At 39.3% G+C, this 18,506-nt stretch overlaps 1 protein-coding gene and 1 long non-coding RNA gene across 3 annotated transcripts; both read right to left on the reverse strand.

Moving 5' to 3' along the window:
• Positions 1–7,054: 7,054 nt before the first annotated feature.
• On the reverse strand, positions 7,055–18,385 carry umad1 (UBAP1-MVB12-associated (UMA) domain containing 1). Of its 2 annotated transcripts, none has more exons than XM_086062419.1 (4): positions 18,223–18,385; positions 17,801–17,892; positions 12,594–12,679; positions 7,055–8,714 (listed from the first exon to the last, which is right to left on the reverse strand). In XM_086062419.1, exons 2-4 carry the CDS (start codon positions 17,883–17,885, stop codon positions 8,415–8,417), a joined length of 471 nt encoding a protein of 156 aa, XP_085918545.1. In that variant the 5' UTR covers positions 17,886–17,892; positions 18,223–18,385; the 3' UTR covers positions 7,055–8,414. The 2 variants fall into 2 exon arrangements, with proteins under 2 accessions (XP_085918545.1, XP_085918546.1); XM_086062420.1 differs by lacking the exon at positions 18,223–18,385 and adding an exon at positions 18,043–18,216.
• Positions 15,998–17,788, reverse strand: LOC147158166 (uncharacterized). Its single transcript, XR_015091174.1, has 2 exons — positions 16,998–17,788; positions 15,998–16,307 (listed from the first exon to the last, which is right to left on the reverse strand). It is a non-coding gene; the product is annotated as an uncharacterized LOC147158166 (long non-coding RNA).
• Positions 18,386–18,506: the final 121 nt, after the last annotated feature.

An 18,506-nucleotide genomic window follows, 5' to 3' on the forward strand; every position in this document is an offset into this window, starting at 1 on the left:
AATTGTAGCCTTTGCAATTTGAAAAATGCATTATAATACATTGGTTGATTTGAATTCAATTAGTTGTTTGGTCCTAATATAGACTGAAATGTACTTCAGTATAAAATACAATTTAAAAAAAATCTTCCCGTCGGTAGGTTTACCATGATGTCATACACCACCATGTTGAAGGTCGACACATTTTTTTTTTCTCTTAAAGAGCTCAGTATTGTTCATTCGGAAATGTCATCATCATTGCTCTTTATTTTTAATTTTATTTTTTTAATTTTATTTTTTTAATATATATATATATATATATATATATATATATATATATATATATATATATATATTTTATTATTATTATTTTTTTTTTTGTAAACCTATTAGAAAAAATCCCATACCGTTCACCTAAACCGAACACCGCCGTCAGGAGACCCGAGGGGACCAAAGAAAACCAAGGAAGGTGAAATCCAGCACCGACCAGACACCACCCACCAGAATTCTTCCCCAACCCAAGAAACATCTAAATTCCAACAAATCCCAAAAAAAAAATAAAAAAATCAGGGAGACCTCGAGACCAAAGGAGAGACTGAGGGAAGGAAGGAAGGACAGACGAAGCCGAGTGAGATCCACAGACACCAGCCTCCACCGATTCAATGACCTGAGGAGGAAGCAGATTGTGTCTGAGTTTCGGTAGATGCTGGTGTGGTGGATCTGGCATGCATGAAAATCTCCACCAAAGAGGGGAGCCGTCGACCCCCGCCAGGACAGAGCAAGTGCAACACCTCAGGGCCCCCCAGGCCGCGGCAGCGCCAAAGGACGACCCCCGGGCCCCGCCAGGGCCACCGGCCGGAGAGCAAACCCAGGAGCACCCAGCCCCCAGCACCCCCCACCCCCAGCACCCCGCAACCCCCACCACCCCCCCAACAAAGCCGCCCCCCCCGACCAACCGGCAGCCCCCCAACCCCCGACCCCCAGCCCCCGGGGACCACCCGCACCCAGGCACCGGCGCCGACGAGGGACCGGACAGCGGAGCGGAGATGGCAGCCGCGCCCACCCCACCCAAAATTGGAGGGGAGTTGTAGGGTGAAGACGGTGTTTCCACCCTACCCCACCCCCCAAAGTGTGTTATGTGCCCTATATGTCTATATATGTATGTATATATGTATTGTGCAAACCTAGTGTAGTGAGTTAAGAGGAGCGACCAGCGGGGCCCTCCCCAACCGGGCGGGGGCAGTAGGCGCACCCGCCCACCAAGCCCCCACCCACCCCACCGGGACCCCGGCGGGCATATTGGACCAGCCCGGCGGGGCGATAGGGCTCGCCCCCGGATACTGAGTCCCGCCCGAGGTGCCAGGACGCCCACCGGAGCGGGCACGACATCAAGCCCCAGCCACACCCGCCGGCCCCTGGAGCACCGAGACCCGGGCCATGGATGGAGCCCCCGGCCCAGGGGAGGGGAAGGAAGGCGTACCGGGGAGGGGGAAGGGAGGGGGGAAGGAGACGACAAGAAGGGCAGAGGGCAGCGGCAGGGCCGCAGAGAGAGGGGGAGAGGAGGAGGAAGGGTGACGAGGGAGAAGGGACAGGGAGGCGGAGGACGGGCGGGGAGAGGCGAGGAGGGAGAGGCAGCAAGGGGGAGGAAGGGGGAGAGGGAACCACCGGGAACCCCGGCGGCCCACAGGCCCCGAAGCGCGTCGCCGGGCCCAGAGCGACAGACCGCGCCGGAACGGCGCCGCCCCAGACACCAGGGAAAGCCCCGCAACGCAGCACCCCCCAAGAGACCCAGGGAACGGCCAAGACGCAGCCGCCACCCAGCAGCCAACAGAGGGGCAGACCCGCCCACGCCCAGCCAGGGGGGACAGCACCCACAGAATTAACCCACTGGCATGCCGTGATTTCGAATATCAACCCCTGGTGCCCATTGGAGGCGAATCCGCTCGATCCCGCTGGCAACAGCCGGGTTCCTGACTATAAAAACACAACCATTAGTTACAAATTGCCAAATACAGAAACATCAATGCAAGTTATAACGCTGCTGTGGCTCTCGCTAACAGGCAGAATTAAGATCCAAGTTTAGGTTAAAAAATTCTATATACGTAGACCATGTTTCTTTAAATTTTGACATTTGGTTTTTATTTGAGGCAGATATTTTTTCCATTAAAATGTGATTTATGAGGAGGCTAGACCATTGGTCGATATTCAGAGTTTGTTTATTTTTCCAGTTAACAAGAATTGTTTTTTTTGCGATAGTAAGGGCTACAAGTATAGATTGAAATTGTTTATGTGGTAAGTCAGTTGTTGTTAAGTCACCTAGCAAACACAAGTTTGGAGAGAACGGTATCCTACAGTCCAAGACAGCGGAAAGTTTTTCTAAGACTTTAGTCCAGAAACACATAACCGGAGTACATAACCATAAAGCATGAAAGTAAGTGTCTGTAGTGTTTTGTAAACACTGGAGAAAAATGTCGGAGTCCGAGAGTCCTATTTTCTTCATCATATATTGAGTAATGTATGTTCTGTGAATAATTTTATATTGGATAAGTTGTAAATTTGTGTGTTTTGTCATTTTAAAAACGTTTTCACAAACTTGAATCCAAAAGTCAGATTCCGGCGCTATAGACAAGTCTGTTTCCCATTTCGAGATGGGTAAAGACATTTTATCAGTATATGAAAGTAACTTATATATTTTTTTGTTGTTGTCGGAGAAAGCTTGGTAATATCTTTAGCTAAAACAGGCGGTTGGAGCGTACCCTGAAGTGTTGGAATTTGTTTCTTTATCATACTTTTAACTTGCAAATAATGTAAAAAGTTTCCGTTTTTTATTTTGTATTTTTGGAGCAAGGATGTATATGATATAAACATATTATCTGAGAAGAGATGGTGGAGATGTGTAATTCCTTTCTGCTCCCACACATTCAAATAAAACGATTGGTTGTTAATTTGAAAGTCGGGGTTATGCCATAGGGGAGAAAGCCCGCAGGGCTCCACTTGGGCTTTTGTCATTTCTAGTGCCTTCCACCATGCAGTCAGGGTGGCGGAAATCATTGGATTTTTAAAGCAGTTATGTCGCTTAATCGATGTTGTAATAAAGAGTAAATCTAGGAGTCTGAGGTTATTACAATCCTTCTGTTCTAGTTCCAGCCAACAGTTAGTATCTCTATTGGGTTGTGCCCATAAAATAATATATTGTAGCTGGTTGGCTATATAATAATGCATAAAATTTGGTGCCTCTAGACCTCCTTTGGATTTATTTTTCTGAAGAGTAGATAGACTAATCTTTGCTTTTTTTTTATTCCAGTAAAATTTTGTAACGGCTGAGTCCAACAACTGGAACCAGTTAGCCGTAGGTTTAAATGGAATCATTGAGGAAAAAATAGTTTATTTTGGGTAAAACTTTCATTTTAATAGTGGCTATTCGTCCTATTAGAGAAATAGGAAGATTATTCCAGCGCTCCAAGTCACTATGAATGCTATCCAGAAGTGGAGTAAAATTTAAATTAATTAAATCAGTTAATTTAGGTGAGATTTTTATGCCTAAGTATTTTAAATTACCTATAGGAAATGAGTAGTGTGGGTCCTGGCTTGCAGGGTTCCATAAGTTTTCTGTAATAGGTAGAAGTGTTGATTTTGTCCAGTTAATAGAATAGTCTGATAACTGTGAGAATTTAGTTATTAAGTTAAATACTTCCCCTAACGAAATAGCAGGCTTTTCTAAATAAAGTAAAATATCATCGGCATATAGATTAATTTTATGTTCTGTTACCCCAGAGTGAATTCCTTGAATCCTTCTTTCCTGGCGTATGGCTAATGCAAGCGGTTCAATAAATATTGCAAATAATAAAGGAGACAGTGGGCATCCCTGTCTTGTGCCTCTCTGTAGAGTAAAACTCTTAGATATAATCCCATTAGTAGTAACAGTAGCTTTAGGAGAATCATATAATACTGACACCCAGTGAATAAATGACTTCCCAAAGCCAAATTTATTTAAAACAGCAAAGAGGAAGGACCAGTTAACTTTATCAAAAGCTTTTTCTGCATCCAATGATATAATAACTGCCTTTTTATCATGCCGCTGTGACATACTAATAAGGTTAAAGAGCCTTCTAATATTATTAGTAGAGTGACGCTCTTTAATAAAGCCTGTTTGGTCGCTATGAATGATTGTCGGGATTACTGTTTCTAATCTAGATGTAAAAGCCTTAGTGATAATTTTAATATCAGTGTTAATTAGTGAAATCGGACGGTAACTTGATGGAAGGGTGGGGTCTTTTTCTGGTTTTAATAAAAGTTTAATTGCTGCTGTATTCATGTGTGGGCGTATGTGACCATTAGTTTTAATTTCTGTTACTACTCTTAAGAATAGTGGAGCAAGCATTGACCAGAAGTGCTTTAAAAATATAGCCGGATAACCATCCGGGCCAGGTGCTTTGCCATTTGGCATACTATCTAGAGCACTGTACAACTTGTTTATAGTAAGTGGTGCATCTAACATATCTTTATATTCAGTAGTTAGCTGAGGTATATTTAAGCTACTGAGGAATGCCTCAATATGCTCTGGGTTAGGCTTATTAGTTTCTGAGTATAGGTTGTGATAATAATTATAAAAAATTTGATTAATTTCTTCTGGTGATTGTGTACATTCACCAGTTGTCCCTTTAATAGCCGTTATAAGCGATTTTTCCCGATTACGTTGAAGTTGGTTTGCAAGAAATTTACCTGATTTGTTATTATATTCAAAGTTGTTGTATCTCAATTGTTGTATTATAAACTCTGTCTTTTTAGTTAACATATCGTCTAACTGTATTTTTGTATTTTGTAAGTCAGTCCATATTTGGTTATTTGGGTTTATTGCGTACTCATCCGTCAGTTGTTTAATTTTATCTTCCAAGTCTTTTTCTAATTTTTGATCCTGTTTCTTTTTATAAGATGAATATGATATAATCTTACCTCTAATTACTGCTTTCCCAGCTTCCCAGAGAAGAGCTGGAGATAGGTCTGGAGAGTCATTTATTTCCAAAAAGTCTGCCCATTCTTTTCTTATAATTTTGTCAAATTCTGCGTCGTTTAGTAGTGAGATGTTAAAACGCCATGTAGATGGTGGTTTAAAGGTATAATCAACTTGTAGGGAAAGGGAGACTGGTGCATGGTCGCTAATAATAATAGGATGTATTTTTGTAACAGTTTTATCAGCAATAGAATTATTTGTAAGAAAAAAATAAATTCTTGAAAAGGACCGGTGCACAGCGGAAAAGAAGGTAAATTCCTTCTTATTTGGGTTTTTAAGTCTCCAGCTGTCGATGAGGCCAAAGTCATCCATATATTCCCCTATTACTTTTGTAGATTGTGATCGCCTTATACATGTTGTTTTATTAGAACGATCTATTAATGGATTTAAGACTGTGTTAAAGTCTCCTCCAATAATAATAGTAGAGTTCGCTGCTAATTCAAACAACTTAGAGAAAAATTCATGGAAAAAGGCCGGATCATCATTATTAGGGGCATATAAATTACCAAATGTATATATTTTATTAAATATAGTCACCTGAATAATAATGTATCGGCCCTCTGCGTCTGTTATTGTATTATTTAGAGTAAAGAGTAAATTCTTATGTATGAGTATACAGACTTACCTTTGTCTACTGTTATAAGGGGCAGAGTACGCTTGGCTAAAATTTTTATCAATAAGTAATTTTTCTTCAGATTTTTGTAGGTGGGTTTCTTGTAGGAGGCAAATATCTGCTTTTAATTTTAAGAGATGGTCTAAAGTTTTTATTCTTTTTGCCTGTGAGCAAGCGCCACAAACATTCCAGGAAACCAGAACTAATTTATGCATACAAACAATATAAACTCAGTCCTATGTATATATCTGTATAGGCCATTTGCCACCACTGGCATGTTATAGGATAGAATCAAAGTGGTTAGGTGATTTATATAGTTTGTGTAAAATATGAGGTAACGTGTAAGGTAACGTGTAAGTAAATAAAACAGTGCAAAAACGAGTAGGGAGGTGAAAGTGAAGGAAATTAACAGGGGATTAAACATAACAATACACCAGTAACCCAAGCGAGATTTTTTTTGTTTAAATATACTTTAGATATAATTGTGTATTAATATTATATTTATAATATAGCCTAAACATAATAAGTATTCATATTTTTGGTTTTATAACCACATATACAGTATATGTATACACCTAATAATCAAACTAAGTTTAGTTCCACCAATGCCAATTAGAACAGCCAGGGAGTGGAATTGGGGTTCCGGAATAGTTGGCCATCGATATATAACTTATCAACGGCTATCGTAGTCCGTTTACCCTCCTGCCTATTTTGTTTCATTATAGGAAACAGTACCTTTCGCCGCTCATTGATCTCTCTCGGGAATTGATCATTCATTCCAAATGAGGTCCCTTTAAGCTCCCGTCCTTTACTTTTTACAAATTATTTCTGTTTAAAATGCTCAAACTTGGCAATAATAGGACGGGGTTTGTTGCCCCTATGGGCTCCAAGCCGATGTACCCGGTCAAAAGAGATGTTATTTACCGTCTCCTGGGGAATTTTTAACGACGTCGTCATAATTTTTTTTATCTCAACCTCTGGGTTATCAGAGGTATTCTCGGATATACCTGAGAATATTAAATTCTCCCGGTCGACACATTGATTGTTGTGATGCTTGAGTGAATAGCGCATTAATTATCAAACCTTTTACACCAAGTAAAATACAGAGTACCACAAATACATGTACCACCATATGACCAACCTTAAAATACAGAAGCATAGTAGGTCTAAGTGGTAATGAAAACTAGATGACACTATTGCAAGTCACTGCAACATCATGCAGTTTGACCATTAACACAGTGTCTAAATATATGAAATATAACTGAACTGTACTTGGGATTCTTTCAAGAGGCCCCAGAGAAGGCTCAACCACCACTAGTGGTAATAGTACCAAACTTTGAGAGTCACTAGAAATAGAGAATCCTTCCAATCTCAACCTCCAACATGGCGGACAAATCAATCCTGATCACATAGTCAAAAACTGGCAAAATAGAGAAAAACAACAACAAATAAACTGCACAGAATTTGTTTCCCTCTTTAATTAACATAGATATTGCTCATACCAAAAATAAAACATTACATGTCACATTTTGTTAAGCGCTGTTTAAATAGCTTTGCTAACACTGTGAACTGAGTGACAAAGCTAAATTAGCTCATTGTAATATCTAATTTAAAAATATGTTTTTTCAGATAAGAAAAGGAATTTCTGAACGCTAAAAGCGTGTGATTTTTTTTTAGCTGACATGCCAAAATCTTTGAAATATGGCCATACATGGATGGATTCTGAGGTTTGAGTACATTTTTCACGGCGCGCACTGGAATCCGTTACACCAACAACATCTTAACCGATCAAGATCACAACCGCGGTTGACTTTAGCTACCTGTAATTTATGTGTTTTTTAGTAAGCAACAAGCCAGTTTTAATAAGGTAAGGAGTATAAAGTACAGATTAATCTTAATTAAAAATCTGGGGAGTAACTTTAATGCTTTGAACCCTTGGTAATCTGCAGTACAGTAACACAATTATTTCATACACAGTAATCAGAAAAAAAAAAGAAGCTGTATTACTTAATGTTGTTACTACTAGCTACTCACACAATGAACAAGAACCACATTGGCTGCAGAAAATAAGAATAAATCGGGGATGTTAGTAATTGATGGTTAAGAGTTTGGCTTCAAACAATAATACAACTATATATTTACTGTAGACTCAAAGGCAGTAAGGCACAGTAGGTAAAATTACATTGTTTCAACTTAAAAAATACAGTACAGATTGATTAGTTGGCAATTGCCTCATGTCTGTAAAATAGATTACCTTTAAAAAAAAAAATACAATGAAAATACCATGGCAGCAATGGGTGGTGTGGGTTACCCATATACATAATAGTAAAAATTAAACTCATTACAAAAGATGTAATTGTCTCCACTTCTCATATTGCGTGTCTGGCTGTTCACTTACACTGACTGACAGCAATAATTAACCTTTGGATCAACCTTTTGTAAATCGTTTTGATAAGTGGTGTGTTGTGGGGGTGGTGGGGGGGGGGGGGGGGGTTCCCAATGTGAAATGTGCCTTAGCTCAGTATAAGTTCAGAAACACTGTTGTCTATATGGTAACCATTTTTTTTTCCATTTCAAGACAAATCTAAAGTAAACTAAGATTAAAGATTGATTCAAAGTTTTTTTCAAACGTTTTGTTTGTAACAAGTGCTTTATTACTGTACTTTCAATATATAACATAATTGGAGTTAGTATGATTGTCTTTATGTCTGACTGACAGCATTGGTGCAATTTGTCATCTGAGATAGACTAAAGCCCATTAATGAACCTCAACAGAATATACAGTAGCAAATGCAAGACACAAAAATATTATTTTCAGTTGGGTACGGTGAAATGAAGGACTGATTTCTCTAAAGTGAAGTCATATTGAAAATACATTAGATTAGAGTTCATGTCCTTGGACAGCAGCACATCGGGAATATAACAGAACCCTCTTTGCATTGCCTGAACGTGAGGCGCCAAAGCAAATGGGATGTCACCAAGGACATCAGGAGCAGGTGATGAAGCCTCTACTACTGAGGAACCATCTTCTACTACTAAGGAACGATCTCCCAGGTGCGTGGGTGATGGATCGGTACTTAAAATGGTTTCCACTGGTAAAGCAGGATATGGTGACTATAAAAAGGAAAAACAGAATTAGTCAAATCATATTAACTCATTCACTCCCAGCCATTTCCCCTTTGCTCCCGGCTGTTTTACTGGATTTTGACTGACTTGCAAAGCCCACAGAATATTGTGTTCTATTGCTATAAAATGTGGAACCTACCAAAAGAAAGATTAGAGTCTCTTCTTTAATCAGGAAAAAAAGTATATTTGTATCTATCTCCGTTTTACAGCAATTAGCAATAGAATATAGTAAGTTTCATCATTATTCACAAACTTGTTGAAAACAATGGGGAAAAGAGCTTGTTGCAACATGGCCCTGGTTGATCTCTTATACTCTGCTGCCACCTGCTGGCCGTTTCTTGTAATAACTACCATTGTTTTGTTTTGTTTTTTGCATGCGTGTGAGTGTGTACTCATTAGTTCACCTAAAACCTATTAAAAATCCCATACCGTTCACCTAAACCGAATACTTCAGAATCCAGCTATAGAGTCGTGAGGTTGTCAGGAGACCCAAGGAAGGATCAAAGAAAAGAAAGGAAAGTGAAATCCGGCACCGACCAGACATTACCTACTACCCACCGGGTTACCAACCAGAGTCTTTCACCAACCCCAGAAACATCTAAATTCCAACAAATTAGGGAGACCTCAAGAGACCAAAGGAGAGACTGAGGAAAAGAAGGAAGGATAGATGAAGCAGAGTGAGATCCACAGACATCAGCCTCCACCGATTCAATGACCAGAGGAAGAAGCAGATTGTGTTTAAATTTTGATAGATGCTGGTGTGGTGGATCTGGCATGCATGAAAACCTCCACCAAAGAGGGGAGCCGTTGACCAGGACAGAGCAAGCACAACCCCCCAGGGCCCCCCACGCCACGGCAGCGCCAAGGGACAACCCCCGGGTCCCGCAGGGGCCACCGGCCGGAGAGCAAACCCAGGAGCCAGGAGCGCCCCCGACCCCAACACGGCCCGCGCCCCCAACCCACCACAGCAGGATGGGGCACGGCAGGCCCGCCAGGCACCCCACAGCCTCCCCAAGACCCCCCATCCACCCCCGCCATCCACCACAACCCAGCCCCAGCCGCCCTCAGGCCCCCAAACCCCCAGACACCCCAGCACCCTCCCCGCCAGCCCTCCAGACCCCGACCCCCAATCCCCAGGGACCCCCCCGTACCCAGGCATCGGTGCCGGAAAGGGGCCGGACAGCGGAGCGGCGAGGGCACCCACGCCCTCCCCACCTCCAGCCGCGTGGAGAGACGGAACAACGGGGGCAGAAGGAAAGATGGGGGCACCGGGGGACGGGCGGCACCCCCGAACCCCAGGCCCAGCGGGGAAAGGCCCCGGTCGTCACACCAGCGTTCTTAGTGAAAGCTAACCCAGTTACTGAGTTTGCCAGCTCGCTGACTGGCGAACTTTACCCCTACACCGTGAATGTAACCCCACCCAGTGTATATACAAGTGTGTGTTGCTTTAAGCAACCCCTTCAGGTCAGAGGCTGCATCAAAACCTTCTGTATGCTCAAGCATTAAAAAAAAAACACATAAAAAAACATAAATATGTTTTTGGAACCATGGCAATATTTAAAATAAAAAGTTTTTATAAATTTTTGGGAGCAAATTAGTTTGTGTCTTCTTTTATTGTTGCTAAAGTAATCACCGTGTGGCTATAAGGAAGATGATCACTGGCGTGCACAGGTAGACCCCTAGTGGTGCTCACACCTTTGCCCCTCTGCCCTCTCTCCAAAAAAGTGCCCTTTGAAAAGTTATTTTTTTCTTTTTCTTTTCTTTTCCGAGGGATTACAATTTCTACGATGAGAGGGAGTGCGAAAGAGGGTGAGAGAGAGAGGGAGCGGGATTTTTGTATTTGAGCAAGGATTTTTTCTATTTGTAGGATGCCCGGGTCCCTGTCACCCACAAATAGCAGCGGCACATTGTATAGAATATATATTGTGGTGATATCTATTTTGTCTTCATGAGCATACTCAATATTGGAGTAATCCAAAAGTAAACCAGTTACATTACTTTAATATTATGGTACTTGGATTACGTTACTAACTACATTTTTTTAGCAGGTAGGCAGATTATTTTTCTTCTTTTCCTTTCGGCTTTTCCCTTCAGGGGTCGCCACAGCAAATCCTAGCCTCCATCTAACTGTCCTCTGCATCCTCTGCTCTCACACAAACTACCTTTATGTCCTCTTTAACTACATCCATAAACCTCCTCTTTGGTCTTCCTCTAGACCTCCTGCCTGGCATTTGGAAACTCAGCATCCTTCTACCAATATACTCACTACCTCTCCTCTGGACATGTCCAAACCATCTCAGTCTGGCCTCTTTGACTTTATCTCCAAAGCCTCTAACATGTGCTGTCCCTCTGATGTACTAATTTCTGATTCTATCCATCCTGGTCACAGGTTGACTGCTGGCTAATTGTTTGTTAATTGCTTGAATTGATACGCTCGGTTTTTAGCCTGCCTTCAGTCACACATGGTGAAAAGTTTGTGATGATGATTCTGAATTAGCAGGAGTTAAATGAGGGCTTATTGGTAGCATTGGTTGAGGTGTGCATGTTTACAGGATAAAAAAGGGGAAAAAATAAGTTAGAATTTTTTTTTTACAATTGAATGAGGTTTAAACATAATTTAACTATGTGTTAAAAAAAATGTAAATGAGTTTTAAAACTAACTTAATCTATTTTTTATTGAATGGGTTGTATTGATGTAAAAATGGTTTGCAAATGAATATGGAATATTGATGAATTTTGCTGAATCCAGATGTGTTCAATGTAAAAATAGTTTTTATTATTGTGGATAAACAAGCCAAGGAAAGATGGAAAAATCTACAAAAGACATCAGATTACAGATGAGACATTCTTATAAAATGTTTTTTTTAAATGTTAGTTGCCATCATTTAGACATTTACACTTTCAAAAAAAACAAATAATGGCAACTGCAAAAGTTTGGGCACCCTGCAGAGGCTTTAGCATGCACCTCCCTTCTTTGAAATGCTGAGACCTGATAATGTCATGGATTTTTCATCATCATTGTCTGGAAAGATCATGTGATGTCAATATTAAAGATTTAAAATGCTCAGACTCATCTGTAACCTGGCAATAGCCAGATCGATAATTGTGATTCACTCAAGGGAGCTTTTATTTTTATAACTTTTATTTTGTTAAGTTCAATACGTTTGCACATTGTAAAATGACGCAACTTTACTGGAAATGAACAAAAGTTCGTTGTGTTCTTTTCATATTAAGAGCTATCAAATTTTTAACATGAAGTAACTTGCTAACGTCTGCACATTTTCAAGCGACAGTGAGCCAAGAGTACGACTGTGTTACACTTAACGAGCTATTTTCTGGAGTTACTGAACAAAATACGCCTCACATCTAAAGATCGAGTGGCTTGGGGTAACTACAATTGACAAGACGGCTGCCGTTCGGTTCTTGGCTCTCACCATGGCCACCTCTTGGAGAGCTGGAGCAACCTAGCTCGTTGCTTACGGCTACCCGAGTGTGTTTTCAAAGCAGAGAAGAGGCGGTAGTGCTAAATGTCTCATCAACGCTAACATTCTGCCCCTTAAACATTGTGTGTTTTAGCTCCATCAGTGGTTGAAATCTCAATTTTGCTATTCAATGTGTTTTAATGAGGTATAATATGCAAATTTTTACCTGCAAACTGCGAAGTGAAACTGCTTATTTCGAGCCTTAGCAGTGACTACTATTATTAGTGAGGGGGAGCTTTTGGACGCTTAGCCTGGCGGGGGCAAGAAAAGCCTGGTTGGCCGCCAGGCTAATACAATGTTGGGGGAAACTCTGAACAGTGTGCATTATAATTCCAAGCAACTTACTTTTTGATATGGGTTAAGATTACAAATGGAAAATGCTCACCTTTGATGGCAATACAATAACATTTGTTGAAGGTTGTGCAATGTTCATCGATTGCATCTTCCTCCTCTGCTCTTCAACTGTTTCTCCTGCAAAGAAATAATGTAATTAAATATTAAACTTAAAAAAAAAGTTGATAAACATTCAACATACATTTTCCACAAAAAAAACTTTTTATTTACAGTGCTCAGCATGTATGAGTACCCTCCCCTTGAAAAATTTTAAGATTCTATTCAATATCTCAATGAATATAAAAATAATTTCCAAAATGTTGACAATTGTTTTCTGTAGAATATGCACTTAACTCACGACATGAAAGTAAGGTTGCTAATAGAATGCATAGGTTACAAAGATCAAACCAAATATTTACTAGTGTCTACAAAGACCTGCCGCTACTAAGAACAATACCGGATACCCGCAAAACATGTCCATTCTCAAAAAGGGTCCGGCTAGAAACGATGAAAAACTGCGCAAAGCAGAACAGTTGACATGACATTGCGAATCGATAATTTTTTTTTTTTTACATCAATGCATATTTTAAGCAGTGTACATGGATATTAAATCGATTTTCGATGTATCGATCCATAACCAGGAATGCTTCATTAAAATTTGTGAAGAGCGCCATTAAACCATTTATTGAAAATTGCACAAGAAATCTAAAAAATATTGATGTTAAAAACAGGTCTGATGTGTGTGCAAAGTTTTCAGCCATGTTTAGACCCTCAAAAACAGCATAATTGTTCTTTGCAAACAGTGCATCATCAACAGCGTGTGACGAAATAAAAAGCTTTTGATAACTTACGATAGGGCTTAGCGTATTGAGGAGTGAATCATCTTGACAAAGTTGATACGCACTCTTGGGGGCGGTGCTGTGCCAAAGTAGTTAGTTACCCCCGAAAAAATGTTGTATCCCCTGCGCATGTTTTTCAATAAACGCATGAAGAAGACGTGTGTTTTTGAGTTTTAGAAACAATGTTTTGTAACAAGAAAAATAATATTTATCGCAGATAAACCAAAGAAAAGCAAGAACACGCTTGCATTCTGCAATGGACTCTAGGTGTGTTCAATGACCACGCACGCGGTAGGAAATATCAGCATACATAGAAAATTTTCATAGCCGTAAGTCAAACGTAAGGGGCCAGGGCTCCGTTAAACACATGTAGTTACAGATCTATTTTTTGGTACTCGTGTATGGCAACTTTAAAATGTCTTAGTTTTCACTAGGCCTGATGTGTGTGTAAAGTTTGGTGAGTTTTCATTCATGTTTAATATCACAAAAATCTGATTCTTTGTGGATAATAATAATAATAATAATAATAATGATGATGATGATGATAATGATTCCTACAGAAACAATAGGGACCTCGCAGTGGTCGCTGCTCAGGCCCTAAACAGCATTGCATCTGCCCCAAAAGACACCGGCTCCCTGGGCAGCTGCCCTGTATGCCCAAGCCCTGCTTTTAGATGATTTTCAGTAGCCGATTTCACTGACTGAGAAATTTTCACTGGACTGTTTGGGCCACTGTCTGATGGTAGGTGGTGGCCTGGGTGTCATAGTGGTTCACTGGCCACGGGCCACCGTTTATGTCAGAGGTGGGCATCGAGGGCCGAAGTCCTGCAGGTTTTGCATGTTGCCCTTCTCCAATGCAGCTGATATATGATCAGCTCATCAGCAAGCTCTGCATAAGCCTGATAACGACCCTGTTGATTGGAATCAGCTTGTGTTGGAAGTGAGAAACCTCCAAAACCTGCAGGACTCCGGCCCTCGAGGACCGAGATTGCTTACCTCTGGTTTATGTGACACCCTGATATTCAATCACCTAAACATATTATTACAAACACACAATTGCCCCAGTATTTGATCATTGTTATACATGTTGCCAACAAATGTAATTTTTAAAAAATCATGAAAAACAGCGGCAACGAAAATGTTAATTTCTTGTTTAAAAAGGATTTGGTGAAAATAAATGTTTATAAACAACGGTTAAAGTCAAATTCCAAAATGAAAATAAGTCACACTTTTTTTTGTTTCAGTGTGCCACATGGGTGGGTGGGATCAGGCTATGGAGGTAAATTTGGTGCAAAACTAACTTGTGCAAAAAATTTGTACCTGTAGAAAAAAAGTCTAAATTTGTATCTGTAAAAGTCGTGATTTGTATCTGTAAAAAAAAATGTGTGCCTGTAAAAAATTTTTTTGTGTCTGTAAAAGAAATTTGTACCTGTAAAAAAAAAATGTGTATGTGTAAAACAAATTTGTATCTGTAAAAACAAATTTGTACCTGCAAAAGTCATGATTTGTATCTGTACAAAAATTGTTTTGTACCTGTACAAAAACTATAAATTTGTATCTGTAAAAGTTGTGATTTGTACCTGTACTCTTACTATCATAATAAAATGAAAACAAAACGTTTTTACTGCGAGTGGATCTTTAAGCCGCTCCAGGTATTTCAACCTCAACCCTTTATCCTCTGTATTTAATCATTTTATTTCAAATATTATAATTTATTGATAAATGTCAGTATTTTGCTCTTACACTCTTAGTTTACTCATCACTCACAGTACTCAAATATTTGTGCAAGTATTTTTTCTGCGCTTTTAATTTCTACTTGAGTTACATTTTCCAATGTAACATTACTCTTATTTAAATATTGGCTATTCTGCTTTTGAAATGCCAGTCTATCTGTATTACTAAGATGTGAGCAGTGTCACTGTCACGCAGCTACTTTAACAAAAGTAACTAGGTCAAATGTTAGTGTATTTATTTTTAATAAAATGAGAATCTCATATATTTCAAAATATTGCTCAAAAGGTGGAGACAACTGCTGGAGACACTGCTGAAGCATCAGTGAAAAGGATGACCCACTCCATCAGAAAGCAGCCAAGAGACAGGAGATGACACCTGGGGTATTCCATCAAACTGGATTATGGAAAATTATTTTGCAGATCTACCTGTGGCAGTGGTCAGTCTTTTTTTCTGGTGGCTACAATAATGGGCAACACCTATTTAGTCTTATTTTTTATATATATATTGTTATAGGCTCCTTGCCGACTTGCTGCCATGATCGCTTTTGGCTACTGTTGAGATGTAACAGTGAAGAATGAATATGTAGGTAAATTCGAGGTGCTTTACATTAAATCAATAATTAATAACACGATTAATGTGAAATACACATCTAACATGAAACAATTATAACTTATATATTTAGTCGTTCTGCTTTTTTCTTTTTCTTTTGCCAATCATATTTCCCCCGTCTTAGTGATAGCAGCAGTATTGCCTTTTTTGGTGAGTCTTGAATTCCTCATACAGCTCCATCAATAACTTTTGTTCTGTTTGTGAGAAGAATACTGTTCTCGTCTTGGATGGATGCAGAAACGGCTCTTCTGGACATCAAATAAAACATTTCAAATGATGCACAATCTTGTTTATTGAATGATACATGTTGTTATTTGATCTGACTATTTCAAATAACTCTCAATATGGATTAAATTGTACTCCTGCAACATTTCAAACTCAAAATTGGAAGACATTTAGAAAGCATAATTTCTTCACTTTCCCAAAGGTGTTTGCAGTGAAATTATCTCAGAACCGTAACCAGTGTATCAAGGATTCTCATTTGTTGGACTTCACAGCCACTTTGAAGCAGGTTTGATGTCACACCATGTGCCACCGTCTAGCGATTGATCAAGAAGTAGCTTTGATTGACTGCATGCTGGCATCTGTGCGAATAGAATGATTGGGTCAGCATATTCATACAATAAAAAATAATCATAGCTTCCTAGCTGTGTCATCAAAACAAAGCCACTGACATTATACGTAATCAGTTAAATGTTTAGCTTTATCTTGTTAGCCAGAAAAAAAACAAAGATTTTGTCACATCTTAATATCAGAAATAGTGGTAATACTGATAGACACAGACATTGTTTATAAACATTCCCATTTGCATTATTTTTATTTGGCTTCAGTGTTGAAAGCAAATGTGTATGTTTAAAAGTGTAAGAGCCTTTTATTTTAACTGTTTGCAAAGCATACATTGCAAAAATACTGACATTTATCAATAAATTATAATATTTGAAATAAAATGATTAAATACAGAGGATACAGGGTTGAGGTTGAAATACCTGGAGCGGCTTAAAGATCCACTCGCAGTAAAAACGTTTTGTTTTCATTTTATTATGATAGTAAGAGTACAGATGCTTGAATATAATGTTAGTCAAATACAAGTAGCTGAGTACTGTCCACTTTTTTTTTTACAGGTACAAGCTATTGATCGTATGTTTACACTGGTAGGCTTCAAATCTTGAAATACAAATCGTGACTTCAATGTGTTCAGTTTTCGTGACAACAACATGAGATGAGCTAGCTAGCTAGCACCGGATTACGAGCTATGTTCGTACAATAAATCTTACCTTCATACTAAAACTTCTTTCTTTCTGCCCACTTGGAGTGCTCTGCATGTCAACCAACGTTTAAGCTGTTCCACACGGTGTTCGTATATTGAACCATGTTGAAATTTTCACGCCTGGGACGTCCTCTTCTTCCAAAATGACGCGTAAACTAGTGTGGCTACTCTGTTTGGAATTGCGGATTTATGGGCGTCATTTGAGTTCAACCCACGGTCGTTCGCTCAACCAATGAGGTTGAGCTTTAGCCCGCCCAAATCCTCCAGAGCCCGCCCTCTTCTTCTACGAGTACAAATCACGGCGCTCTACAAGTACAAATTAGTTTTGCTCCATTTGTAGCGCGACAAATGGGGCAAAACTCACGTCACTGAACAGCAGCAGAAAACCCACTTGTGACTCCTAGTGGCGACTTCTTTGACTACAAGTTGTCATTTCTACAGGTACAAATCACAACTTTTACAGATACAAATTTATAGTTTTTGTACAGGTACAAAACAATTTTTGTACAGATACAAATCATGACTTTTGCAGGTACAAATTAGTTTTTACAGATACAAATTTGTTTTACACATACACATTTTTTTTTTACAGGTACAAATTTCTTTTACAGACACAAAAATTTTTTTTACAGGCACACATTTTTTTTACAGATACAAATCACGACTTTTACAGATACAAATTTAGACTTTTTTCTACAGGTACAAATTTTTTGCACAAGTTAGTTTTGCACCAAATTTACCTCCATATCAGGCCCCTAGCTTGGAATTGCACACCCGTGGCTTCAAGGCTACAAAGATTGTGTTTCTTACCAATGATCACAAAGCCTCCATCAGCTTCTCTCGACTCTGAGGTTGACTTCTTTGAATCTTTACGTAAACGCAGAAAAGAGAACATGGTCGCCCTGTTAAAAAAAAAAAATCTGGATAAGTCAACTGTAGCGTTTAGTGTGTCAAATGGCATTTTTCAATAACCTCAAAGACGGAAATATGTAATTACTTTAAACGTCTATATGTTTTGTATAACAACATCCAACATTGTACAGTAAAACTACCTTATGTAACGTTAAAAACACTTTCGGTCCTGCTTTGTTATGAAGTCGAGAAATCAACAGTCCTAAACTTGTTTCTTTGTGTATTTAAATGGTGTTACGTTGATATTTGACAAGCCGTTTCTCATAACAAAGACCAAATATAAGCAATGATCTTGTCAGGTTTCATTTGTTTCGTATTACCGTGTTGTTGTGACCTCTGCGTTATTCGTGTCCGTGTAGAAATTACATTTACTATCAAAGGTTCCAGATATTTCATGTCCTTGGGGAGCAATTTAATACATTATTTCATTCTTAAAGTATATATATATATATATTAAGACTATGTTGGCAAAATATGTCTATTATCGTGGCGTAACATTCTTGCCAAAGATATAGTCCGGAAGTAAATATTTACGGACAACGGATATGTCGTAAAAACGTTGGGTATGTTCTATTATATAACCCAGTTCTTGCCGTAGTAGCAA

This window comes from Leptonotus elevatus, chromosome 19, assembly GCF_054856555.1.
Source record: "Leptonotus elevatus isolate MCC_2025b chromosome 19, RoL_Lele_1.0, whole genome shotgun sequence".
Taxonomy (NCBI): Eukaryota; Metazoa; Chordata; class Actinopteri; order Syngnathiformes; family Syngnathidae; genus Leptonotus; species Leptonotus elevatus.